This window comes from Amphiura filiformis, chromosome 17, assembly GCF_039555335.1.
Source record: "Amphiura filiformis chromosome 17, Afil_fr2py, whole genome shotgun sequence".
NCBI classification, from domain to species: Eukaryota; Metazoa; Echinodermata; class Ophiuroidea; order Amphilepidida; family Amphiuridae; genus Amphiura; species Amphiura filiformis.
This window is the reverse complement of record NC_092644.1, coordinates 550,402-577,273: the sequence shown is the minus strand read 5'-3', so window position 1 is coordinate 577,273 and position 26,872 is coordinate 550,402. Positions and strand designations below refer to the sequence as shown.

At 37.2% G+C, this 26,872-nt stretch overlaps 2 protein-coding genes across 2 annotated transcripts in view; both read right to left on the bottom strand.

Moving 5' to 3' along the window:
- The window catches only part of LOC140136764 (uncharacterized), a 127,249-nt gene extending 124,988 nt beyond the window's left edge, over positions 1–2,261 (bottom strand). The window contains exon 1 of the mRNA XM_072158351.1: positions 1,948–2,261. Coding sequence (XP_072014452.1) covers positions 1,948–2,095 — 148 coding nt within the window. The 5' untranslated portion in view covers positions 2,096–2,261. The remainder of the gene's footprint in view (positions 1–1,947) is intronic.
- Positions 2,262–10,339: 8,078 nt separating this feature from the next.
- Positions 10,340–24,996, bottom strand: LOC140136765 (uncharacterized). The gene is made up of 8 exons (XM_072158352.1): positions 24,577–24,996; positions 24,165–24,243; positions 22,667–22,719; positions 17,544–17,672; positions 17,122–17,318; positions 15,717–15,791; positions 14,386–14,593; positions 10,340–11,389 (listed from the first exon to the last, which is right to left on the bottom strand). Exons 1-8 carry the CDS (start codon positions 24,680–24,682, stop codon positions 11,343–11,345), a joined length of 894 nt encoding a protein of 297 aa, XP_072014453.1. The 5' UTR covers positions 24,683–24,996; the 3' UTR covers positions 10,340–11,342.
- Between the last annotated feature and the right edge of the window lie 1,876 nt (positions 24,997–26,872).

Below are 26,872 nucleotides of genomic sequence, written 5' to 3'. Positions count from 1 at the left end.
TTCAAGTTGTGGAACAGTGCCTACTTTGCATAAATCCAAAATGGCCGCTTATGGAGGATGTTGAAGATTATATTTTGAGCACTATGAATGAAGGATGTTCAACAGGAGCAATTTTTCTTGATTTAAGTAAAGCCTTTGACTGTATGCCTTTCTGCTTGGAAAACGTTGTGATTATGGAATTATTGGATCTTCATTAGAATGGTTTAGATCATATCTTAGTGGAAGATCAGGTTGTAAATATTAATTCTTGTATTTCTGATTTTAATAGTATAAATATTGGCATTCCTCAAGGCTAAATACTTGGGCCACATCAGTCTTTCTTTGGGATGTTCAAATAATTTTGAAGTTCAATATTTTTAGCTGAAAGTTCTTTCATTTGAAAGAGAATTAAATTACCTAAACAATAAGGGGTCAATCATGTTTCTAGTGCATATACTTTTGAAGTTACAGACAAAAATAGTGTCATCAAATTACCCAAAATTTTGTGTGTGAAATTGTGACAGCAGGCACATGTACAATGCACACTACTGTATGTGACCCTAGATGACCTCCTATTCTTTACTGTAAGAAAGCTGTTTTGGATGGTCTTGATTTACACACAAATTGCTTTTGAGCTAAATCGAGCGTCCACTTGGTGGAACATGGATTGCACTATGTGATAGTTTATGAATCCAGTATCATGCCAGTACCAACATAAGTCAACATCACTTAGGTTTTGGTTGTCAAAATTACTTTTAGTGATTTTCTCCATTGAACCCCACAGTAAAGCCATTTTTGGACCGTACATGCACATTCCACTTCCCTATGGACGAATAGCGCCACCTATAGTGTGTGATGTGAGCTAGCCTATCTTTCTAACAATTTAGCCTGTAAATGTACTCACAATGACACAACAGTTTTGTACTTTTAAGTACAAAAATTTTGGGTATAGGTAGATTTAAAAATCTACCTATTCTTGAATATGAGCTTCAATCAAACTTACTTAAAATAGCTTGTTGGTTTCAAAATAACAACCTTACTTAATAAATGTTAAAAAATAAATTCATGGTGTTTGGTACACGTCATATTCTTGAGAAATTTAATGATATTACTTTGAATTACATCAATTATCATATTGAGCGTGTTAATCAATTTAAATAAATTGGTGTTGTTTCTGATTCTTTGACGTCTTGGTCACAGAACATGTAAGTAAAATAATGGTCAGCAGTTAGTAAATATATAGTCCTATCTATAATAATATTATAATCACTGTTAATTATGCTTGCAAATAACATTGCTGTGCCTAATTTTGACTATTGTAGCCCCAGACAAACGAGAACCTAGACCAATGACTTTGACTCGCGTAGTGAAGCCGACACTGCTTAGCAACGAATTTGACAAGGACGCATACCCGGACGCAAATAAGCAGACATGTTCGCGTCTATGGAACATGTTGCATTTGACGCGGCGATAACGGCGCAGTAATCACGCAAACGAGCGCGTGAAACATGTATGCGATATTTCTCCGCGCCTAGTAACCCCGTCAATCCGTCAATATCACCTTGGATACGTGGCTTCACCTCCCGCTGGGGTAAAGGATGGGCAGTAATAGGTCTAGGTGGTATATCTATGATTGTAGCCCTGTCTAGTCAAATTGTTCAAATGCGATATCTAGTTGCGCTTATGTCACTCTACTTAATGTGAGTGAGTGATACCCGGTAGAGCTCAGCAGTAGGTTCTCTGCCTATACCTTAGCACCCCTGTAAATGTTTTTTCTTCTTCTTCTTCTTGTATGGCCCTAAACTTAATAATATCTTGTGACTCGGGGCCAAGATATCATTTTGGTGTCCGGATTAGCATGATTAGCGTTACTAAAATAAGAAAAGTAAGGGCCAAAAAGCCAAAAAAGGGGGACCCTCTCACCAACTGCTGACTTGCTAGCAGCAAACATATTGAATCAAATCTTACCTACGTTAACGACGCTAGGTGATGCTGATGATCCGTTCTGTTTGGACAAACTGACAATGGCAATAACGAAGGCCGCAAAGGCAAAACATAACGCAGCAACTAACACTACAAGATACAGTTTACTATTTCCAGAATTAGCCGGTTCCATAATTGCAGGTAGTTTTGTCGTCTTGCAATGGTTCTTCTGTCAAGTTACAGCAAATGTTCTGTCTGTCTCTTAGTGTGTGAACGTGGGTTTATTTCGTGTGTGACGTGACTGTTAATAATTAATTTAACCTTGCTTGTTAGATTTTCGAACAATTATACACATTATTTGAAGCGTACAAATGTTACCTGAGCATGCTGAGTAAGGCTGAGTTGTATGTTGTGTAAATTTGACTCATTTTAATTTCACATGGTTCGAGATTAATTTGACTAATTTAAATTTTACCTGGTTCGAGAGGCTGCAATTAGGTGGAACGTGGACAACACCATTGCGTGGACGTTACACATGTCATATGTGGCAAATGTCTTCTTGCAGAATTATTATAGAGCATACTTATTTGATGGAGTCATATGCCACCTTAGACTGGACATATTATAGCATGCATGTGTTTCCACTACATTGCATTAGTCATGTTAAAATTTAAAATTCAAATGTCGTGTTCAAGATCATTGCTTTTGAAACAAACTGTTCATCACCGTTGACGAATCGTCCTTATGACTAGATATAGGACAGACTTTTGCTACGAAATGCCAACTAGAGAATGCAGAAGAACCTGCTCCAAAAGTAAAGGGGATACCACCAGATTCTAAGGACTCCATAGTTTTTAAGGCCAAGGACATCAGGAGGCTCTTGCGAAAATTAGAACCCGATAAAGCTAATGGACCTGATAAGATCCACAATCGAATCCAGAAAGAGTGCAATGATGAATTTAACAAGACCGCTTAGCCGCCTATTTGAGCTGTTCTTCGCAAAGGCAGTGTTTCCCAGCCAATGGAAGTGTGCTTCAGTCATTCCGGTCCATAAGAGGGATTCAAAGTCCAATCTATCCATGTACCGCCCATCTCTCTTCTTAGCAGCATCAGCAAGGTAATGGAGGCAGTGGTACAGAAGCAGCTTCAGAAGTGCTTGTTGCAGCACCATCTCATTTCAGACAGGCAGTTTGGCTTTAGACCCTATCACAGCACAGTTGACATCTTAACCATCCTCTCTCAGCAATGATCCAGCGCTCTAAACAGAGGCCACGAAGTGCGTCTAATTGCCCTGGACATCAAAGGAGCATTTGACAAGGCATGACATAAAGAACTTTGCTCCGGGCTGAAAGGCAAAGGAGTTTCTGACAAGCTTCTGACCTGGATTGAGAGCTACCTATCCAACCAGTCCATTAAAGCGGTTCTATCTGGCCAATCCTCAAATAGTACGTCCATTAATGCCTCTGTACCACAAGGCTCAATCCTGGGCCCGCTGCTATAATATTCACTGTCTTTATTGATGATCTGGGAGATGAATGCGAGAACACCCTGTATCTGTAAGTACAGTATTAATGAATTACCGAGCTTATTTGACAGTTTATTTACCCTACGATCTAATATTCATGATTACCAAACAAGAAACGCTAATAACTATAACTTGACTAAAAATAGCAGGGTTTTCACCGATCACGCTGTCCGTACAGCTGGTCCTATATTATGGAACTCATTGCAAAAATCTTTAAGAGCGTCTTATTCAGTGAAACATTTCCGGAACGTGTACAAAAGACATTTAATTTCAAAATATGATTAATTGACGAGCATTGTAGTTTTTTTTTGTTTCTTGTTTGTTTGTTTGTTGTTTTTAATTTTTATTATTTGCTGTTGAATTTTCTGTTTGGTAACTTTTCTGTTAAAGGATGGCTACCTCTGGCCTTACTGGCCTTTCGGCCATCTCCTCCATGATTCTTTGATGGTATTTTAATGCGTATTTTGTATTTCTATGTGAATTGTGGAAATAAATAAATGAATGAATGAATGAATGAATGAATGAATGAATGTATGCAGATGACTCCACCCTATTCTACGAGATCAGATCAAGTGATGACAGCATGGCCGCAACAGTGAGCCTAAACCGGGACCTGGAGAGAATGAGGATCTGGGCAGATAAGTGGAAAGTCATCTTCGAGCTCTCCAAGTGTAAAGCCCTGACTATCTCAAGAAAGAGGAATCAAACTAGACTAGACCTTTATTTTGGAAACACCAAACTGGCAGTTGAGCTGGAAATCCTGGGTGTCACCATTGATAAGAAACTCACCTGGGCTAAGCACATTTCCAACACTGCTGCCAGAGCTGGACAGAAGCTTGGAGAACTAAGGAGGGTAGTAACACGCTTGATGTAAAAGAGAGAGCCACGGTTTACAAGTATGCCTCACTATGCTGGATGAGTGCCTCAACCACCACCCTGAAGCTCCTTGACTCCATACAGAGCAAATCATTGAGTATTATTGGTGTAGACGAGCAGCGGGCAAGAATGGATCTTAACATCCCTTCATTACATCACAGACGACAGGTGGTTGATGCATCTGTGCTCTACAAGATGCACACCACCTTGTGCCCTCCAGACTTAAAAGCATTGCTGCTCAAGTTTTTACGTGATCAGACGAGCCACTCTCGCCAGTCTCTCAATGCCAAGTCATGCACTGTCTGAGCCAGTCTCAAGAACCTTGTCAACCGGCAGAACGTTCGTCCATGTTGCAGCCTATGTTCGGAATGGAATCCCAGACTGTGTAGTTTGAGAAATCTCTGATTATGGTGCTCAATTTTTCAAAAGCCGTGTACATCAACATCTTTGGGGATTATGATTTAGCAGATGGTTCTTGTCACTCTCCTAGTGCTTGACATGGTCATTCCTATTGGGCTATTGTTCACCTTGCATTGTATTAAAAAAAGCACAAGTTAGTATTTTCCAAACTGTTGTTCTGTGGCTGGGCGGCAGCATAACATAACGGATTTATCAGACTTTGACAAAGTCCCCACCACCTAATACAGGGCGTATCAAAATGATTGGTACCCATCAGTTTCCAGTAATTATAGATATGACTGCCACATCAAAATGCAACATATAATTCGTATAATAAGTTGATTAATGTCATAAACAGTCATATACAATAGATTTAAGGTCTGGTCATTTTATCATTTTAAGGGGATCCAATATTGCATCTGGAAGAACCAGGTTTTTCAATAACTAATAACAGCTTGTAATAATTAAGCTATGCGCATGCCAATCTGCTGGGTAAGTCAGACATTATGGTCGGTATGCACAAAAGAGTTAGACCGGGTCTAAAGTTAGACCGGGTCTAAGCGGAATTTAGTTCCATCAGGAATGGTCCTTTACTATCAGTTTGTCCAATAGTAGCAAGTAAATTATAAAGATTTCAATGCAAAGTTCAAAAATAATACAAACTAACTTAAGCAAATGTAAAGGAAAATGTCCTTTCTCCTGAGACTAAATTCCACTTAAACCAGGTCTAACTTTAGACCCGGTCTAAATCTTTTGTGCATACGGACCTATGATGTTATATAAACTATCAGCAGGAATATGAACAAACAAATGAAATACGAAATGACAACAAACGATAGGGTCAATGTAGCTTTTTTGTCGTTGTAACGAACTATTCTGCTGCGCAATTAGATTTTGCGAATAGCCAGTCTGTACCGTGGAAAGTCGGTAAATGCTACTTCTTTTTCAGAAAAGATCTGGTCGTTCGTAACGGCGTTAGAAGTAGTTTCGTTTGTATTTCACAGGTTTAAACTATAGATTGTGAACCTGATGATTAGTTTGTCAATTGTTTCAATCGAAATGTTGGTATTTTTATTGTTTTCATTTTGGTCCTCTCTGTTTCTTTCTTCCACCAAAGGTAAATGCCCTTTCTCGCCAATGTCGTTTCTTGATTAGCTTGCCTGATCTCCCGCAAAGCTGTCGTATCAAAACCTACAGCAGTTTCTTGTACAACAGTTTTGTCCCCAAATACCTTTACATCAGCGATTCCCACGTCTTTGTTATGATCCGTATTACTAGAATCATCGCTCTATGATTTATTTATGTCAAAGATGATGCCGGATTATTAAAGCATTTGGCTGACCACAAAAGATGATCTGCTACCTGATGATTTGCTACCCTGTGGCTTTGGAAGACAGTTGACTTGATTTCTGCCCATTCCTGGATGTTGTCTTCACATATCCTTTGTCTACCACGTCTTCTTGCTCCATCCTTGGTGCCATGTTATTTGTAGAGGTTGTCTTTGCCAGACCACGAACGATAGATGCAGCCACGTCGCTCCAGCTTGTATTTCTGTACGATGGTGAGTAGTTATCATGGAATGCTCTTCTGACACTTATGCGCACCTCTCCATTGCCGACATAGTCCTATATATCAAGATATTGCGTTAACGTATATCATCTCCGTGTTCTTTTCCCTTATCCAGCTGTCAAGTCGCAAGTCTCCCGTGAATAGAATAGACACGATAACTTAAAATGCACCATGAACGGTTGTTTAATGGCAAAGTGAGTCATTTTTAAGAAAAGCTAATCAATGGTGGCGCTATTTATCTTAAATCTTGTTTGCATTATTATAAGGGGCAGACACTTGTAAAATGGTATTAGAACATCAGCAAACGGACTAACAAATGACATTTTCAAAAAACTTTTTATCCTGAAATGGAAGGTATAACTCTGATTATTTGGCTAATTCGATTTAAAATACAGGGTGTCCCAAAAAAAAGAGGCCCCTCATTTCGCCTTCTTTTTCTCCTATTTCTGAAAAGTTGATCAAATGTATTTTGGTATGTAAAGAAACCCTAAATCGTTACCTTTAATAAACCGAAACAATTATTTCAATCGACTCATAACTTTTGAAGATATGCTCTTATAAAGAGATGTATCCGTTTTTCACTCTGTCCACGGAGGAGGTTTGGCTACTTCAAAGATTGAAAAGTGCATATACCATGCATGAATATAAGACATTCCTCGATGATAACTTTATAAAATAACAACTTTATTTTAGGGAACGGGCTTTACCGGTGGGCTTATGGGTTATGGATTTTGTTAAGTGTCATTAATTTGGGCGAAATTGATGTGGGATGGGATTTCTTTTGCTATACTTGCAATTACTTATGTTTTTACTTTCTTACTTTATTGTTTCTTGCTTTCTTTTTATTATATAAAAACAGGGAAAATCTGTTCCAACTGACCAGCAGGGAACCAAAGGATGGATCCAAAAGGATACAACAGTGTCACACTAGCAATGGATAAAATTAAAAACAGGGAAAATATGACACAACATCCAATGGGGAGTAACACAAAATATATAAACAGAGTTAAAAACCCGACGTTTCGAAAAGACAAAACTTTTCTTTTTCAAGGAGTAAAAAATGAGACCTGCTCTCAATATAGTGGAGACCAGCTCTGATCATAAAAAAAAAAAAAAAAAAAGCTGCATTGACTAAAACATTGATTAAGCAGCAGAAAATAAAAGAAATCTAAATAACAGTAGAGCCTAGAGTGGGTTAAGAGAGGTGTGAGAAACCATAACAGCAGGCAAAGTATGGAGAGCCAAATGGGACAAAAGACTGGGGAAAGGCTAGCTGGTCTGGGAGCGGGAGCCAACGCACATAGACGTTGGTACCGCTTGGCTGTCCCACCTAGGCGGGCTATGTTGTTCCGTGTGCCGGGTTGTGGGGTCAGTGGTCCTCCTTTTCATTAGATTTTGGTTATTTTCAATTTTCCCTCACCACGTCGTTTTCCCCGTTTGTGACCTGCTTGGCCTACCATATCTTTTTTGTGCCTTTCCCCAGTCTTTTGTCCCATTTGGCTCTCCATACTTTGCCTGCTGTTATGGTTTCTCACACCTCTCTTAACCCACTCTAGGCTCTACTGTTATTTAGATTTCTTTTATTTTCTGCTGCTTAATCAATGTTTTAGTCAATGCAGCTTTTTATCTTCTTCTTTTTATGATCAGAGCTGGTCTCCACTATATTGAGAGCAGGTCTCATTTTTTACTCCTTGAAAAAGAAAAGTTTTGTCTTTTCGAAACGTCGGGTTTTTAACTCTGTTTATATATTTTGTGTTACTCCCCCATTGGATGTTGTGTCATATTTTCCCTGTTTTTAATTTCTTTTTATTGACAACATAAGTCATTTCACTTTTTGAATAAAAGGTAGCCCTGAAAAGGGCTGTTTAGTTTGTCTTTGGTTCTTTTGAAGTGAGTTTACAGTGCTGCTCTGCCCTCTACCTGGTTGCCTCCTTGACGAATACAGGTTTCAGCCCTCGTTCTCATTGCATTAATTGCGTTGCGTACCATCATTGTGCGCCGGATACTTGCGAATGCAGCAGTATTACGGTGTTGTGAAGATGTTTGAAGCTAGCTGGTGATCCTCACTTATAGTAAATGCTTTCCCAAGCCTAATGCTATTATCTATCCATGTCATTAACCGCGTGTTTCGTTTAAATCTTTGATGTAGCCAAACCTCATCCGTGGTCAGAGTGAAAAACAGGTACATTTTTTAAAGAGGGCAAATCTTCAAAAATTGTGAGTCGATTGAAATAATTGTTTTGGTTTATTAAAGATAACGATTTAAGGTTTCTTTACATACCAAAATACATTTGATCAACTTTTCAGAAGTAGGAGTAGATGTGGGGCCTCTTTTTTGGGACACCCTGTATATGCAAATAGCGTCCTCAATTTATATTTGGACACAAATTTACAGTTAAAATATATACAATTAAAATTACCACAAAAAAGTAGAAAAGGTGAATAATTTGATAAAGAAACAAAAATCTATGTTAAAAATTGCTACAAAATATATGTGTACGTATATACAGTTTATTAGTGTGATAGCTGTTGGTATAATATTCAGTTCTAGAACTGAACATTATAATGTTTTATCAGAAAAATTAATAAATGATCACATCAAAGAACCGTGCAGGAAGATGAATGTGATTGACGTGGGAGCATAGCAGCTTGATTTTAGATTCAAGATAGATGTTCATATATATTCCCAAATTGGCTTCAACTTTATGCAGTTGTTGTTTGTGAGCTTTCGTGCAATCTTGGGTACACCCTCTGGTTTCGAACCATAGATGAAGGTCCTTCATCTGAGATGATTGCACCAAGATATTTGAAACTTAACACTGCTTCAAGCCTATCCATTTAACTCAATCATCTCTTTGATGCCATAGTAATTGAAGACCTGAGCGCAAGAAGACCGAAAGTCCACTTGGCCCCTCAACATGTATACACTAAAGTTGCGTATAGTTTTGTATAGTTTGGTAATGTTTTATACATATTCAGGGGCCAAAACAAATCTTCCATAACCCTTCATGGTGTTTTCACCAAGGAACATTGTATTAAACATTATAAAACCCTAAGAAACTATACGTAACTTTAGTGTACACATGTTGAGGAGCCAAGTAGACTTAGGGGCGCACAATTAGATTTCCAGGGGAGGGCATGGAAGTTTTTAGAAGAAAAAAAACTTCGCCCACTAGTGAGACGAAAAAAAAAAACTTTGCCCACTAGTGAGACGAAAAAAAAATTTTCCCTCACTGATAACTAAAAAAAAAATTCCCCAACACAACTTTGTATAAAAATTTACATTAAAATTGAAAAAAAAATACTTCGCCGCTTGGTCTTTTGAGCATGCAATACATTTGAGATGCTTGGTTTAAATGCACCCATGTCATCAGAAAACGAAGGCAATGGTTCGACCTCTAGTTGCCAACACATGGTATGGTCTTCCAATGTATCTGAAATTATCCTTTCCGAAAATGTGTTGTAGCATGAGCTTTGAGGCAATCGAATTTCTGATTCACAACGATATCGTGACCAATAAAGAAACCAACGACCTTTTCCCTCTTTAAAACAGATATAACTTTGAAAGTAAATATGATATGAACTTCATATTTGCTGTAGGGTAATGAAGGTGATAGAAAAATGTTATTAATATGATGAACGCATTCAGTTGAACTCAAAATACTAGTAAATGGTTATAAAAAGTTTATATAATTAGTGACAGTAAAGGTAAAAGTGTACGCAGGCTTATATTATTGAATGCAACATAATTATGTTATTGGCATAATTATAATGGCCCACTTCAATACTTAATGGCGTATAGTGATTTTTGGTCATTTTTTTTTTAAATTGGCACATATGTTTTTAATGATGTTCTCTTTCATTTTTTCTAAGTCTCATCAGTCTTAATTAGCTAATTAATTAGTAATTAATTAATTAAATGTGGCGTATAGTTACAAAGTGACATTTTTGTATTCCATAGTGGCGTATCGACCATACGCCACTTTTTATACACATTTTATAATTATGAAATATCGGCAAAAATGAAAAACATCGTATGTCATAGTGGCGTACACGTATCGGACCACTATGGAATACGAACGACGAAAAGTAACGCCATAGGGATTACACGGCGACCGAGGTGGCGTACGGTTAACGTTAGGTTAGGGTATTGCGTTTTGTTTGTTTTCCATAGTGACGTATAGTTTTATTTTCAGTTTGCCAGCAATAGTATGTATTTATTTCTTTTGAAAAGTATATAACAATAAAATCTATTTAGTTTACTACAGACATTTCACATCATTTACAAAATATAATGAATGTCTGATTTACACAACTCGATTTTAAATTGGCATTTCTTCAAACCCGATTTTCTCGAAAAGTTGTTTATTCGCGGCGCCCCACTATACGCCACTATGGAATACAAACGACGAATTCTGATCGTAGAATCTACCAGTTACTAAACAGAGGGAGTACGGTGACTGAAAAGATCAGATGTGAAAATCTATCAGATGTCAAACTCTATCAAATGTGCACAAATTTGATACAAATTATAGTTTTATGCTTAAATGTAATAGCCAAAGTTTGCACAATTGGCAAGTGGACTACGGAGAAGTCTACTGTGATACAAGCAAAATATACTACTACCACTACATCACATTAAAAGCAAAATGTCATTGGTTGTAAGCAATTACGAAAAGATGATGACAGTTTTATAGAATATGTCCAAATACCAACAAGTTTGATGTGACCTGTCAGTTGATTCCAAATGCGAGAGGAGCGTGCCATGAAAATTACCGGTCGGCAAAAGTTGAGTGTTGAGTGCGAAATTCAGGTGCAGAAAAAGATGTAGAACGGTCCATCAACCAGTATGCACTTGAAGCATGGCAGACAAGTATTCAGGGGTTTGCTGGCGGATGGATTTGAAAACCAGAAAGAGGACTTTAAAGTCAATACGTTGTCTGACGGGAAGCCAAGGCAAGTCGATGAGGTCGGAGGTGGTGAGATCATTTTGCGCTTTCTGGTAATAAGGCGAGCTGCGGTACTTCTATGCATACTTCGATTTTTATTATAATTTTATTGTAATACTAATTTACAGACCAATGCAGAAGTCTTCAGGGTCATATCCGGGCTGGTCACCTGTAAAAAAAAAAGATAATGAATACGGCCTTTTGGGTCTATTTAGTATTCTTCTGCTTGTTTACTTGTTGTTTTGTCACTGAATTGGTATAAATACAGTTCCCCCCATCATGTGATTTTAATAATAATATTATGCAATTTTGTTGTTGCAATCCTTAGATTAAAACATTTAAAGCGATTGCGATCAGGACAGATCAAAAATCGATTTAAAACATTTCAATAAAATGAGATTTAATTATAATCTATTAGAAATCTTCATAGATTTAAAAATAAGAACTTTTTAATCAATTAGTTTAAAACTCTAAATCAGATTGAATTGTTATTTTCAGAAATATTCAATCTTATAGATTAAAAATCAATTTAAGCTATTTTTAATCCCATAGATTAAAAATCAGTGTTAAGTATTAAGAATTAGGAATCTATATAAATAAAAGGAAGTCGCTAAATCTTGTGCGCGAATAGACTCAGAGATGATTTCACTTTCAGCTCTGATTTATTCGTACATTGATCGGGTACATATTGCCATTAAACCATCTGAGGTTCATTTTTGCAAAAATTGATGGTAACTAAGAGAATAACATAAAAAACTGTCGTGTTGCTATGCAAAATCGCATGCAGTGGCATTGTGGGTAATAAGGACTGTATGAACCGCGTAATAATATTTCCATTAAAAAACCATACGCAGAGCAACATTGCCCTGTTTTCTGCCAACTGCGAGGTGGCCAAGAAATGATTCAGGCTATCTAGATGCACAACATCGCGTACTTTAAGAATGATCTTACGAGCTTTTCGCCCCTACGCAGAGCTACGCACCCCATTTTCCGCCACTGCACCGAAGTTGGCAGCCAAGAGATTAAAGCTACGTCGCGTGAATTTTATTATTTATTCTAGGCCCATGATGAATCGTCGTTTAGTTTTACAGCCACATTCATACGGGAGATTGAGGAATATACGGGGAACGCATTGCACTTTATTTGGATGAAAACGGTCAAGACCAAATCAGTGAAAATATGGTTAAAACCGGGGTTTTCCCCGGGATTTTTTGTTGTCAAAACTCAGTGGTAGCGCGTACCGTAACTAACTGGCAGCAGGGGGTTGGCGTTAGTACGTCGGCGTACTGAGCAATGTGACGCGCACGTACGGGGTGCATAATATGCACAGACCAACTTTCCGTGCCAGAGAAATAGAAAATAAAAGAAAGGAAGACAAAACTGAAAAGGTAGGCCATCCATAATGGATGGGTCGGGTTGTGGATTATATGCATGGTACTGGATTTGGTTAAGAGATTACCCGCCAAGATGATACAAATCGTGAGGATACGAGAGGAAAGAAGGAAGCTAAAAATTAAATAAATAAATAAATAAATAAATAAATAAATAAATAAATAAATAAATAAATAAATAAATAAATAAATAAATAAATAAATAAATAACGTAACAAAAACTAAAATAATGAGAACAGAATTAAATAGATAAAATTCAAACGGGAAATCACAAGCTAAGCAGGAAATATGAAAAATGGGAACAAAATGTAGAAAAAAAAGCAAAAACTAAAAGGAGAAATGTAAGAAATGGTAGATTTATAAAATAATGCATGGGAACGGGGCTCAATAAATGAATAACATGGAAACGGAAATCACGAGCTAAGCAGCATGGGAACAAAATAGACCTATGCAAAAGAAACTGAAGAGAAAGAAAGGAGCTAAATGAATAGAAAAAAAAAAGAAGAAGACAAAAATGTAGGCCTACGGGTAGGCCTATTATACAGGTTATGATTACAGTAACTAAATGAAACGGGAGCAAACTAAAGAGGGAAAGAAAGAAACTAATCAGGAAAATTAAGGGAAAAAAGAAGTTAAAATTAGAAACTAATCACGAACAAATAAGAAAAATAAATAACAACTGGAAGGAAACGGGAAATCACAAGCTAAGCAGCTGATAAAAATGAAGCTATAAAGGGAAACGTATAAGAAAGGATAGATTTTGAAAATAATGGGAATGGGGTTAGGCCTAGATAGATAAATAACATGGAAACGGAAAATCACAGGCTAAATAGCAGTTTTTTTAATGGAAACAAACTAGGCCCGCGCAGAATAAACTGAAAAGAAAATGGAAATGCAAGAAGGGACATGTTTAGAAAAATAAAATTTACCTTTCAATGATTCTACCTTTTCAGTAATTCCTCCTGTTTTAGTGATCGCTCCCATTTACTCATCTAGCGGGGACCGCTAGTGAATTAATAAATGTAATAATAATGACTAAGCACATGACATCTATAGGCAGCCATTCAATGATGCCAAAGCGCCCAGTCTGATGTATTTTTAAATACTTGTGTTAAAACACTTGCCAAACACAAGTAACCCAATTATGAAAAGTAGACTTTGAATGTACACTCTCATGAATATTGGATACAATCGGACACGTTGGGTTCGACTGAATAAACTTTTCTGTGGTCTTTGACCCCGAGTATATGCAATGCATACAAGAGCTTAGACCGGTCAGTGGTTCTTTTGACCAAGTTAAGTTAATTTAGAGCCGAAGTAGCTTTTTAACGATTTTTAATGACACCCAATAACTCTTAGGGGCTGTGGAATGATTATGAGGCCTGTGCAGGATAAATGGGGTGGGGTTGGGGGGGGTGTAAGCGATTTTTGCCACATGGGGAGCCTTAAAAAAACGCTTTAAAAGTCTTAGGAAAACAGTACGGAAACGATCAAATGCGATTTTTCCCGCTTGCTTGCTCACAATATATATCTAGAAAATTTAAGGTGTGCAAATTGGGATCCTTAAAATTTGGCATGTGAAAAGTTTTTGTTGATACGCCGGCACGGTTGTTTGATGACATGTAAAACTGAGTCATTTTTAAGAAAAGTTGAACAATGATGGCGCTATTTATCTAAAATCTTGTTTGCATATTTACAAGGGGTAGACACTTGTAAAATAATATTAGAACATCAGCAAACAGACCCTTAGGATCTTTGACCCCTATATGCTTACCGTGCGTAACTTTGACGTCATTACATATCTCATGGTATTCCTTGCTTGCCAGCAGTTTAGCCTGGGCTGGATTCCACCAATCGATAAGTTTCGAGTCTTTCCGAGTCATCATAGCGGCGCCACCGGTCTGGCAAGCCTGAAGTTTGTAATGCTCTTCTACACCTGCCCTACCTTGGAACAATATGGCTTCCGAAAATAATGCATCTACCTACATAGACGAGTAAAATAGCCTAGGGTTAGTCTGATAGAACTGTAATCTCGAAAAATGAGTTTCTTGAAAGCTAAAATGACCTGAAATCGTGCCATGTGTTCGCTGTAATAAATCTGCTTCCACATACTATTTTATTTTCATTTAACTTCAATTGACCTTTGCATATGACCACACAAGTAAAGAAATACAAATACGCAACGGATAATATTTCTAAATAAGTATTGAATATGATACCAGAGGCACGCCCGAGTATCTGAAGGTTGATGGATGTCAAGCTTCACACCACCCTACGACAAGCAAAAAATCGTAGCCCGAAAATGAAATTTTTCTAAAAGGAGACACAAGGAACATTAATAGAACATGCAGCGTCTTAGACCACCCGGCCACCATTTCATGAGTAGCCATCTTGAAATTGGAACCCTATCCAACATAGCGGGTACTTTAAATGAATTACGATTACTGTTGCAGCCCACCCATCCCCTTATCAATGCACTAGTATTTCTATGGTCTCCTTTATCCAGCGATAACAAAATCAGTACAACATTCCCCACATAATGTCGTGTGACGTCATAATGTGAGGCCGCCCATGTAAATTTGGGAAATTCTGGCTATGTACAAAAATATAGACACACATCTTTGATGGCCGGTCCTACGCCCGGCTAAGGTGTGGGAAACAAATTACCACTAAAATGAGCACAAAGCGTGGATCTACGATTAGCTTAGGTCGTTTGGGTGTAAACTGGCGCTTTTTTTTATGACGGATAAAACATCTTAGGAGGGTTGGTAGTAGTTCTAAGGTCAATTAGTCATTCAATTAGCAATCAATTAGCAATTCATGTAACTATTTAAATTTCAAATAAATCATGAAGTCATAAATTCATTTTATGACTCATTTTAATTACTCGCATTAGACCCATTTATTTTTTTATTGTGCATGAAATGTTTTTTGGGTTATTTGTTTGTTTTACCTCGAAAAAATTGTCACTGTATATATTTTAGGTTTAATAGCCTGAAGTCGCTGAAAATTCTCTCTAAAATCTGGCAAAATGGGTTATTCCAGGTGAAATCCATACGGAATCAACTGCGGATCTCGGAATAAAGACGAATTCATTATTCTCACCGTTTCGGCTTTCAGCCAGTCGAAACACTGTTCAATTACGCAATGTCGTATGTTTTCTGTTGGAAGTACTGCTCCCTGGAATAAGAAAAGGGATACAATAATTATCACAAGTCTGAAGCTTATCAGATTAATTTCAATCCCATTTATATGATAATAACACAGGCTGGCCATTTAGGGACGCACCATTCTCAGGGGGAAGTTGGGAGTTTGTGTCAAGCGGAATTTGTTTTATTTTTTTCGCTGCCGAAGGTAGCCCCAATTTGTGGCCCACATGGACTTCGCGAACGCTTAGCGCTAATAGTTCAACCGAAGCGCTTTAGCGCGAAGCTGACACAACCTCCCGAAAGTATACAGGGTGTCCCATAAAAAATACCGAGTGCATAAAATTGAACGTAAGTCGAGAAATATTCATGAGAATAAAAAAATGTATAATGTGCGCATAGCCTATTTTATTGTGCATCACATAAGAAAATTGTATTTGATTCGGTTGACTGGTCGCGAAGAAATTACGATTACATACTGCGCGCATCAATACAGTTCATTTCAAGTTTGACGAATCAGTTTATGCTTGAGCTAGACAAACATTGGAACAACAAAAGACACCCCAACAACATATTAGTCAAAAAGTAGAAACAAAAAAACTTCCGACATATTCTAATGACGGCGGAATAAATGTAAAGCGCTTTGAGGCTGTTTCACGGTTGTTTGATATGTATATAGAATTGGTTTCATTATTAACTAAATGCAAACTATAGATGGCGCTATTTATCCTAAATCACGTTTCTTTATTTGCAAGGGGTAGGTGATTATAACTGCCTTTAAAGCAGCTGGAATAGGTGAAACAAGCAACAAGGAATTTTGTTAAAAATATTCGATCAAGCAATAAAAGGAATTATCTGTATTAAAAGCTTGAAAGAGTTATTTCCAGTAACTAAATAGCGCCACCAATTTTGTCATTAAAAGATACATTTTATATCCGGAAAAGCTTAAAAAAATGCGATTAAAGTGAATAATTTTGTAAAAGAGGGAAAATTAAAGTTGAGAATGACTCAAAAGCATCTGTATACATTAGCATGATATCATCTTTAGCTGTTTAAGCATAAAATATGGTTGTACATGATGTTTTGTATGAAAAAGTAATAAATGATCCCATCAAACAACCATGGTTTACAGCGCTATATAAATATCTACATTTATTTATTTTTTTATGATAATAGTACCAAAAGGGTCCATCAAATGGCTTCAATTGGGCTTTCTTTTTTGCAAAAGTTTATCACTTATGAGGGGTACGTGACCATTATTTACATTTTCTACTATCCGCCACAGACTGTTTCCCCCACTTTCAAAATCGTTTCTTCGCCGCTGCTGTGCGAGTAGGTTGTCCAGGCTTTTTACCCCTACTTACAACAATTCCGTCAGCCTTTGCAAGACAATGTTCACCACCAACGGCTCCATCGAAGAAACCAATGGTCTTCCCGGTTATATTTCGCCAGTCAAACTTCCTGGGATTTCCTGTTAGCGTGGCAAATGCCTGGGACAGATGTGTGGTAAATTGATCGGAAAAAGCGAAGGTACGTTGTCGCTCAGGCAAAACTCGATATCCTAAAACAATAAGAATTTGTAACTATATATAATGTATGATAATAACAAAGAGAAAGAGCAGTGGCATAGCCAGATTTATGAGACCGGGGGACATAATTGTAAATGTACTGACGGCCTAAAGATTTTGACAGAATATGAAAGTTTGAGCTGGACGCCTTGGGAATTTTAGAGGACAAATTCAAAGGCTGAAGTACATGATATTGTACATGATATAGTATATCTTACCACCGCACGCGTCATACCACCCTGCCATCAACCCAACCCCTCCCCGTGATGTCTCTCCAGACTTGTGGTACCAACAATTTGTCCAAACGTCGGCCACAATCTTACAATTCTTGTTGGCTATTCTGCAAACTATTACAAAAACAATTATGATATATAGTATTAAACATTGGGATTTTACTGGACCATGGCCAGCCTATAAGAGCAATCATAAAAATAATTGTACAAAATAAGTCGTATGCAAAGTTGTTTGTATTTTGTAAGTATATACAATGTTATTAACAATCTGTTTATCTTATTTCTACCTCAAGATCCATCTGTTGCTTAAAATAGGATGTAATTACGAATTACCCTTAAATCTGATCTAGTCAAAAGTCCCAAAAAATGTCAGGGACTATAATATTCATTCTGAGTAAGCAGTTTCATAACCACAACATTTTTATGGTCATTATCCAAAGCTCCAATATGATGTTTACTAAACTTCAGTTTTTTAACCGTTTCAGATGTACCAAACCTGTATTCGTTTTAACCAGCGCATGTTAACAACATTCTAATCAAATAACTTTTATTTTGTAGCCCAGATCTAAAAGTATAATCATGGGTAATTATAAGCCTGGCTTGTAAGATAACAGAGATATATGATAATGGAGGTAGAACTTTTTGAATGACCCTCGTATTACTTGAATACAATAAATTCAGAACCAGATAATGGCCTATCTGCGCACTTGCAAGTCTATTTTGCATAACAGAAAATGCATAAAACTACATAACCCTGCAAAACAAAATGCTGAAGGTTCTCAGGCTAAAATGAGTCAAATTCTGTAAAGTTCCCAAGCTTGATGATTTCATTGAATTTCTAAGAATAGAACTCAATAACCTCATCAAACCATATCAATTTGTAATGAAATTAGTAATTTTTTCCACAAGATTTGCAATTTGAAGAGAATTGACCATTGCTCATTCTAATGACGCTAGTATATGGATAATATAAGTGATATAAGTGTACTCTTTCATTTAATAACATAAAATTTGAAAAAATATTGTAAGGAACACTTGAGGTTTTGACTTTTATATAAAATCTACATTTTGGTGATTTACAACCGTATGACAAAACAGGTGAAAATATTAACTTTCTGCACAGGATTTGCAATTTAAAGAGAATTGGTCATTTCTGATGAGGCTAGTATATGGACAATATAAGTGTGCTCTTTCATTTAATGACATAAAATTTGAAAAATATTGTAACTTACACTTGAGGTTTTGACTTTTAAAACCTACATTTTGGTAAAAAATGTGCTGGGATAGGTAGTTTTCAACAGATTTACCACATTCGCCTTGTTTATAAACATTGAATTGCGTTATCTGTTGATCTAATGAGAAAAGTGCTTTTAGGGGGAAGTGTTAGCTTCTGATTGGATGAAGTGAACACTATTTTGACAAAAACCAATTACAGAGGAATATTTTCTGGCTAGAAGCTCACACAGCTCTTACGATGTTGTACACTCAAACGTGTAGTGTAATCAAAGACTGTGTGGAGACAAATCACTGCGTGCTTTGAAGCTCTTGGACGAACGCGAAAATGTGTGCTCAGGTGTATCGAGGTGGAAACTGTGCATAGATGGTTTATAAGAGAATCGTTTTTGCATAAATTTGTCCAGATTCTTGGGTTCCCAATTTGTAAACTTTAAAATGGTCTGGATATATGATGCGAGCGTAGGGAGCAGGGAATTTTTCATTTTTTATCATTTATGTTTTTCTAGGCCTTTTTAGAGCGTGTTATTTAAAAGGTGCTGCGTAAGTGTGTGTCAAAAAGTAATATATCAGTTTAATTAATCATTTGTAAACTGACTATATATGGCAGTTTAGTTGGGTAAGCAGGATGAGTCTTGACCTTAAAAATAGTCTAACCATGAAAGTTGAAAAAGAAACGACACTGGTTTAATTGACCTTGAAACTTTTAACTAGCCAAAATAGGACGCCCTCTAGGGTATTTGGATTGAACTAGCCAAATGCTAAGTGGCCATTTAGCCATTCCTTCTTAATAAGGATTATTTTTCTAATTTTTTGAATTCAGAAAGATATGTTTTAGAGTCACGCGGTAGCATGACCAGCAAGTTAAAAAAAAAACGACTGATAAAGAAGAATAAACAGATGCGCCGCGAGACTATATTTACACGGAACAAAACGCTATTGTTCTATGATATTTTTCGCTGGGTACAAAATATATCTAAAACCATGCTAAATCGTATTTACTGTCCAAAGTGTCATATTTTAACAACTCTTTATTTCAAAAAGTTACACCAATCTTACAGTCAATCCGATTGTTTGATAATAAACAAACATTCTTGCTTTATTTCACGCGGTATTTCATAGCCAAAATTAGTGGCAAATCATAGCCAATCATACTGATATCCACAATCTTTCGTCACTGCTACAGCCATACATGGCTGTCACTGTCGCACTAATTTTTCAGATTCACTTTCAAATATACCCAGGTATTTTCCTGGATACCCTACATACAAATTCTGGACCCCATTCGCCAAAAAATCAAGTTTTTCACAATTCTTTTATTCTTTCCGGACCACAGCATATATATTCATATTAATAAATACTCCACTTTCACACAGCGTAATAACGGGACGTCCACGTGGCGAAGTGATTAAGGCCATGGACTTCTAATCCATTCATGAATTTTTGCTCAAATTCGAAACTTCCCACCATTTTTTTAAAATGTTTTATTAATCAATTTATTGTCGTAAATCAAGAATAACACCATTTCGAACATCCATTGCTATTGTGATATTATTTTTTTTTATTCACATTTAGTCCTAGGCCTAGGGCCTACTTTCACCATCCAGATGCTATCACCATGCCTGGCTATCATGACATGGCATCTTCGTCATTTAAAACACATTTATCAGTAGCTCTGTTCACAGCTCAGACTGAAATTATATTTGATAAAAATATTATAAATTAAAATCACAATCCGCGAAAGATCGCCAACAACTGCCGCTGAATATTGATATCCAACCAGATTTCCCCACAGGGCTATAAAGAACCACAAACCTTGAAATTTGGATATCCAACTACATTGCCTGGCAGGGCTATAAAGAATCACACTCCACGAAATATGGATATCCAACAAGCTTAAACTATAAATTAAGCTCCCGATACAGGGCAGGACTTAATAAGGGGAATTAAAATCACAAACCGCGAAAGATCGCCGACAACCGCCGCTTAATAGGGTATCCAACTAGATTGCCCCGCAGGGCTACAAAGAACTACAAACCGCGAAATTTGGATATCCTACCAGATTGCCCGCAGGCCTATTGATTATAAAGAACCACAAACCGCGAAATATGGATATCCAACAAATTAAGACCACAAACCGCGAAAGATCGCCAACAACTGCCGCTCAATATTGATATCCAAGTAGATTGCCCCGCAGGGCTATAAAGAACCACAAACCACGAAATTTGGATATGGAACTATTGCCCCACAGGGCTTCAAAGAACCACAAACCACGAAATATGGATATCCAACAAGCTTAAACTACAAATTAGCTCCCGATAGAGAGCAGGACTTGATGAGGGAAATTAAAACCACAAAACACGAAAGATTACAAAGAACCACAAACCGCGAAAGACTAGATTGCCCGCAGGCCTATCGATTATAAAGAATCACAAACCACGAAATACGGATATCCAACAAGCTTAGACTATAAATTAGCTCCCGATAGAGGGAAATTAAAACCACAAACCACGATATTCAACTATATTGCCCTGCTGGGCTACAAAGAGCCACAAACCGCGAAATTGGATATCCAATTAGATTGCCCGCAGGCCTATCGATTATAAAGAACCACAAACCGCGAAAGATCAACAACAACTGCCGCTCACTATTGATACCAACTAGATTGCCCCGCAGGGCTATAAAGAGCCATAAACCGCGAAATTTGGATATGCAACTAGATTTACAGGGCTACAAAGAACCACAAACCACGAAATATGGATATTCAACAAGCTTAAACTATAAATTAGCTTCCGATAGAGTGCAGGGCTTGATGAAAACCACAAACCACGAAAGATCACCGACAACCGCCGCTTAATAGGAATATTCAACTAGGTTGCCCTGAGGGGCTACAAAGAACCACAAACCGCGAAATTCGGATAGCTAAGTAGATTGCCTTGCAGGGCTGCAAAGAACCACAAACATTAAAACACGATTATCTGGGGCATTTAGACGCTTCCGTAGTATAGGCTTAAATATATGCGCATTTACCAGTTGCGACATGAAGTAGGCCTAAATCGGATTTACTCTATGTGTGTCTCTCTGGCATTGTCAACATTGGGTGTGTGTTGTTCATATTTACATTTTCTTAACATATTTACGTAGCCTTGAATAATTAAAGTATATTAAAATGTTTATCGATCATTGTGTCCACGCCTCTGAACATTACAGTCACGCGTGACAAGCAAGTTTTAAAAATAAACGACTGATAAAGTTTTGTTTAATTATTTATTGTCATGAATCAAGAATAGCAACTTCAAATATCCATTTTTCGTTTTATTCGTTTTATGGTGCACTTCGTAACCTGATGACTTTCCAAGCTTGGAGCTGCTTGGCTACATTCATAAAAAGAAAAGAAATCTACCAAAAAAACGTTGACAACGTAAAGAAATCAGCAAGTTTAAAAAAACCTACCTCGGCTCACTTTTTGAAACTTGGTCCCATTTGTAAAAGTTACTGATTTAAACTTTATCATATTTATATAAATTTAAAACATTTCCAGAAGTGTTAGGTATCTTTAATGTGCAGATGCGATATTAATTTGTAAGCTTTCTGGAACGACCTGAAAGGTTATTATCTTGTTCTTGCATGGTACGCCAATATCCTATTGTGTTTTGTTTTATAATAATCATGATTAACATGATTGAATTAAACGAATAACAAGTAGGCTTGTAATCTTGTTGGAAACGCTGTATTCTGTTGAAATAAAATAAAAACACTGATTTGCTGTTGGTGTTCAAAATGGGACCAAGTTTCAAAAAGTGAGCCGAGGTGGGTTTTTTTAAACTTGCTGATTTCTTTACGTTGTCAACGTTTTTTGGTAGATATGACTTTACCTGCATTCATAATATCCGGGGTAAATCCTTCCAGCTTGCCAGTTTTTTCGTTTCTGTATATTGGGAAGAAGAAAGAATCAGCAAATGTACATACGGTAGTTGACGGAGTAATATAACAAGACTCGGGGCTATGTGCAATGTTTCCAGGTTTAGAGGTACATTTTCAGTAATTTTGGATACCGACACCCATGGCGCTGGGCGTAGCCAACTTTCTTGGTCAAAGGGGGTGGGAAAAATAAAAAATTTCAGAGGCGCAGACCAAAAACATTTTCCAGTTGCATCATTTTGAACGAGTATTATCGGAGTATATAGTGTGTAAAAAAAGGCCCCGTGGTAGGGCTACCTAAATAGTGAGTATATGCTTACTATGCTAGATGCTATAGGTCCATATTGACGGGTCCCATTTTTGGCCATAAAAACATACTCATACATGTTGCTCCGGTCTCTACGGTTATTGGTTGTTTGCTTCAATTCTCAGTGTTAGTCGTATTACATAAATACAATAACTTATATTGTTGTTGTTTTGTTGTATTGGTTTATACCAATCTTTAAAGAAGTATAATTGTAGTTGCATTTTTGCAATAAGTTGTGTTTGTGCTGTCTTGTGCATCATACAGGTAATATTATTCAATGATAACTTTATATAGTATATACAATATTCGCATGTTATCAAAATACATTAATTCTATATTTTGGTTGTGTTTCTCTGGTGATGAAGGTCACATTGCCGGAAGCTTGATTCGAAGTGATATGGACGTCCGGCAAGCGTAATTTCTTTCTGCAACCATAATGGGCCGCAATGCGATAACACATAGTACATACATGTAATTATAGGCCTATGAAGCTAGATATAACACGAGTTTATTACCATTATAATTTCCTCTTACTTAATAAAATAAAAAGAAATCGATAGAATTAAAATTCTACAACGGTTTACCTGGGGTTCGAACCCACAATCTATGTATCCATAGTCTAATGCCTACAAGACTGTGCTATGATTCGTCGTGCCAGAAAGGTGTTTGTTTATGATACTTATTGATTACGAAATAAAGTGCATACACACAATATACTATTACTAGTATATTAGTACTAATAGGCCTAAATACGAATATAATCCTAACCCTAACCCTAACCATAACCCTAACCCTTACCCTAACACTAACCCTAACCCTAAACCCTAACCCTAACCCTAACCCTAAACCCTAAACCCTAACCCTAACCCTAACCCTAACCATAACCATAACCCTAACCCTAACCCTAACCCCTAACCCTAACCCTAACCCCTAACCCTTACCCTAACCCTAACCATAAGACCCTAACCCTATTAGACCCTAACCCTGACAATAATGAACCCGTGCCTCGGACTATGCGGCTAGTGATATATTGCGGCCCATTATGGTTGCAGAAAGAAATTAAGCGTCCGGCAAGATGGGTGGAGGGAAGGGTTATGTGTATGGTTGGTTTATACAATATCTGACAATAATAATTGGATACTTGCATATAATACTGATTGTGCCCAGCGACTCCACTGTGTAGCAACCAGACTTTGTCATCTTCGTAATCTACAGATGTTAAACCTACGAATAATAGCATGAATAGACGTGTTCATGTAGCAACATTTGCCCGGGAACATTTGTCATGACATGACATGAACTCTGGTTTGTACCAACCGTGACAACCTTTATTATGGCTATGTATGGCTAAGTAGTTAAAATAACCAAGAAATGTTAAAATTTTCAACGGAAACTAAAGGCAAATAAATAAATATTTACCTAATAATCATTTTCAGTATAACTAATATTGTTAATGTTACCATCCTCAGGCAATAATGACTGAATGGCCGACTGTATTCTGCACACGTGAATGATTATGTTGTTTCTAGAAGACAAACATATTGATTCAAATCTTACCTACGTTAACCACGCTAGCTGATGCTGATGATCCGTTCTGTTTGGACAAACTGACAATGGCAATAACGAAGGCCGCAAAGGCAAAACATAACGCAGCAACTAACATCACAAGATTCAGTTTACCATTTCCAGCACGCCCCGGGTTGTCTTTATGTACAGCTCCTTTTCGGAATTGGCCGATTCCATGATTGTCCTCTTGCAATGGTTCTTATCTCTTAGTGTGTGAACGTGCGTTTATTTCGTATGTGACAAAATATGATAGATTTTCGAACAATTGCAGAAAAAATTATTGAAGCATAAAATGGTTACTTGTGTAAGGCTCAGTTGTATGTTGTGTAAATTTGACTCATTTTAATTTTACATGGTTCGAGATGAATTTCATCTATTTTAATGTTACATGGTTCGAGATATTAAGACCCGTATGCAAGATTCCTTTAAAGAGGGGCAAAATGGCAAAGTCATTAAAGTTGTTACTGGAAACCGCGCAAGATTTTATTTTGCTAGCAATCAAGTCAAATTGATACCTTTTCCAGATTTTTGGAGGTGACCTCTGAACTAAAATAAGATTTGATACACAGGGAACGGTAAATAATAGTAAAACATTTACATGAACATATATATAATGTGTGTATCCAGGCCTTGCCATCTAGATTTTAAAGGCAAGTGGTTTCACTCGCTAGCACTCGCTTTGCGAACGGGCCTACTTCTACTCGTCAGCAGTTTTCTTTGCAAACATTTAGGCCAATCAAATTACGAAATCACCCACCAGCTCCAACACCTAATTAATATTCGGTGTTGGAATATTTCACATGCGTTCATCTTCCAAAAGCTCAAAAATGTCAAAAGTCCCCGAAAATCTGATTATTGGAACAGTGCCTAATTTGCATAAACCCAAAATGGCTTGTCATTGAGGGCGGTACTACCCTCAATAGTTTTCAGCCATTCCAGATTGTGGATAGCCCTTACTGAAAGCCAATTAAACTGCAATTAAACTACCAATTAAAAAGCAGAGTCAAGCCACTCTACGAGTCTATGTCTAAAATGACTCCATTTTGAGAGTCATCTAACACTCTTGAAGAGTCATAAGTTGTTGACTCCGCTGAAGAGTCACCGTTGATGACTCTACACAGGGGTCATTTGACTCCCAATATAGAGTCATTTAGGCATAGAAATGGCTGGACTCTGCTTCTAGAGTAACACAAACTCCATTTATAGAGTCACTCTGGCTCCATTACAGGGTCACTCCGACTCGGCTCGGCTACCGGCTAGGCCAGTGAGAAGAACATATCATGGTGTGAACAATTCATCACATTGTTATGACGTTAATTTATGCCAAAAGAGACCAATAAAAATAGTTAAATGAATCCAATAAATTAATTTCTTTGCAATATATCTTAATTTTTACTTCTAAATACTACAACTCAATTGATAATGTTTAAAATATACTACACAAATTAAAGAGGTGTTGACGACCGGGAAGTGTGCACTCAACTGAATCAGTCAATTGAATCCACGGGTAGATTCAACTGATTCTCCTGTGACAGTCTGGTGACTCCTTTTGAGAGTCAGTGTTTGTTATTACTCCACTTTTAGAGTCATTGGTTCCATTCTGGCAATCAGTCCTATACATTTTTAATCCTTTTGATCAGATGAGTATTTTGTATGTCTTTCAACAAAATTGTAGCATTTTCAATTTTTTCCCCTGTTATCACCTTCCGTGACCTCCGATATAGCTCCACGTCTTAAAGTCAACATTGGAACTTGTACTTCATGTGAAAACTGTAATACTTCTAACATAAAGTACCCAAATTGTTTTGGCGCCAATAGCAGCTGTATAAATGCTTCAGAAACATTGCTGACGAACGTCACTGAACATATTCCCAAATCCGGTTCCCAAATGTGCAATTTGTGATTGCGGTTTTGATCATCTTACCTATATATTACCTGAAGTTACCGGCAATTTTTAACTAGTCTTTTAACCGTTATTTTGTTCATCATCATGTAATCATATGAGATGATATTACACAGCTGTAAATTATGCACAACTGTTATGCGCGTGACAACGACGCCCTGCCCGCGCCGCGGCGCGACGCTAAAACCAATCGGAATCCGAAATTTTCGTATGACAAACGGCTGACTGCCGAACTGATCGAATAAAAGTTCAGGTAATTCTTTTAATGGGTAAATTGGGTAATGGGATTTTGCAAAAAACAATCGTATTCAAAAGGAACGCCGAAGGCTCGACGATAAATGTGACGATCCACGATCGCAAGTATACTAAAACACAACCCTGAAT

Excerpts from the sequence above, each read along its gene's own strand:
- LOC140136765 (XM_072158352.1), bottom strand. The coding sequence starts at position 24,682 with ATGTTAGTTGCTGCGTTATGTTTTGCCTTTGCGGCCTTCGTTATTGCC. Across the intron at positions 22,720-24,164 it reads GGGCACAATCAGTATTATAT|AAACGAAAAAACTGGCAAGC; the intron begins GCAAGTATCCAA and ends CCCAATATACAG. Across the intron at positions 11,390-14,385 it reads TGACGTCAAAGTTACGCACG|GTGACCAGCCCGGATATGAC; the intron begins GTAAGCATATAG and ends TTTTTTTTACAG.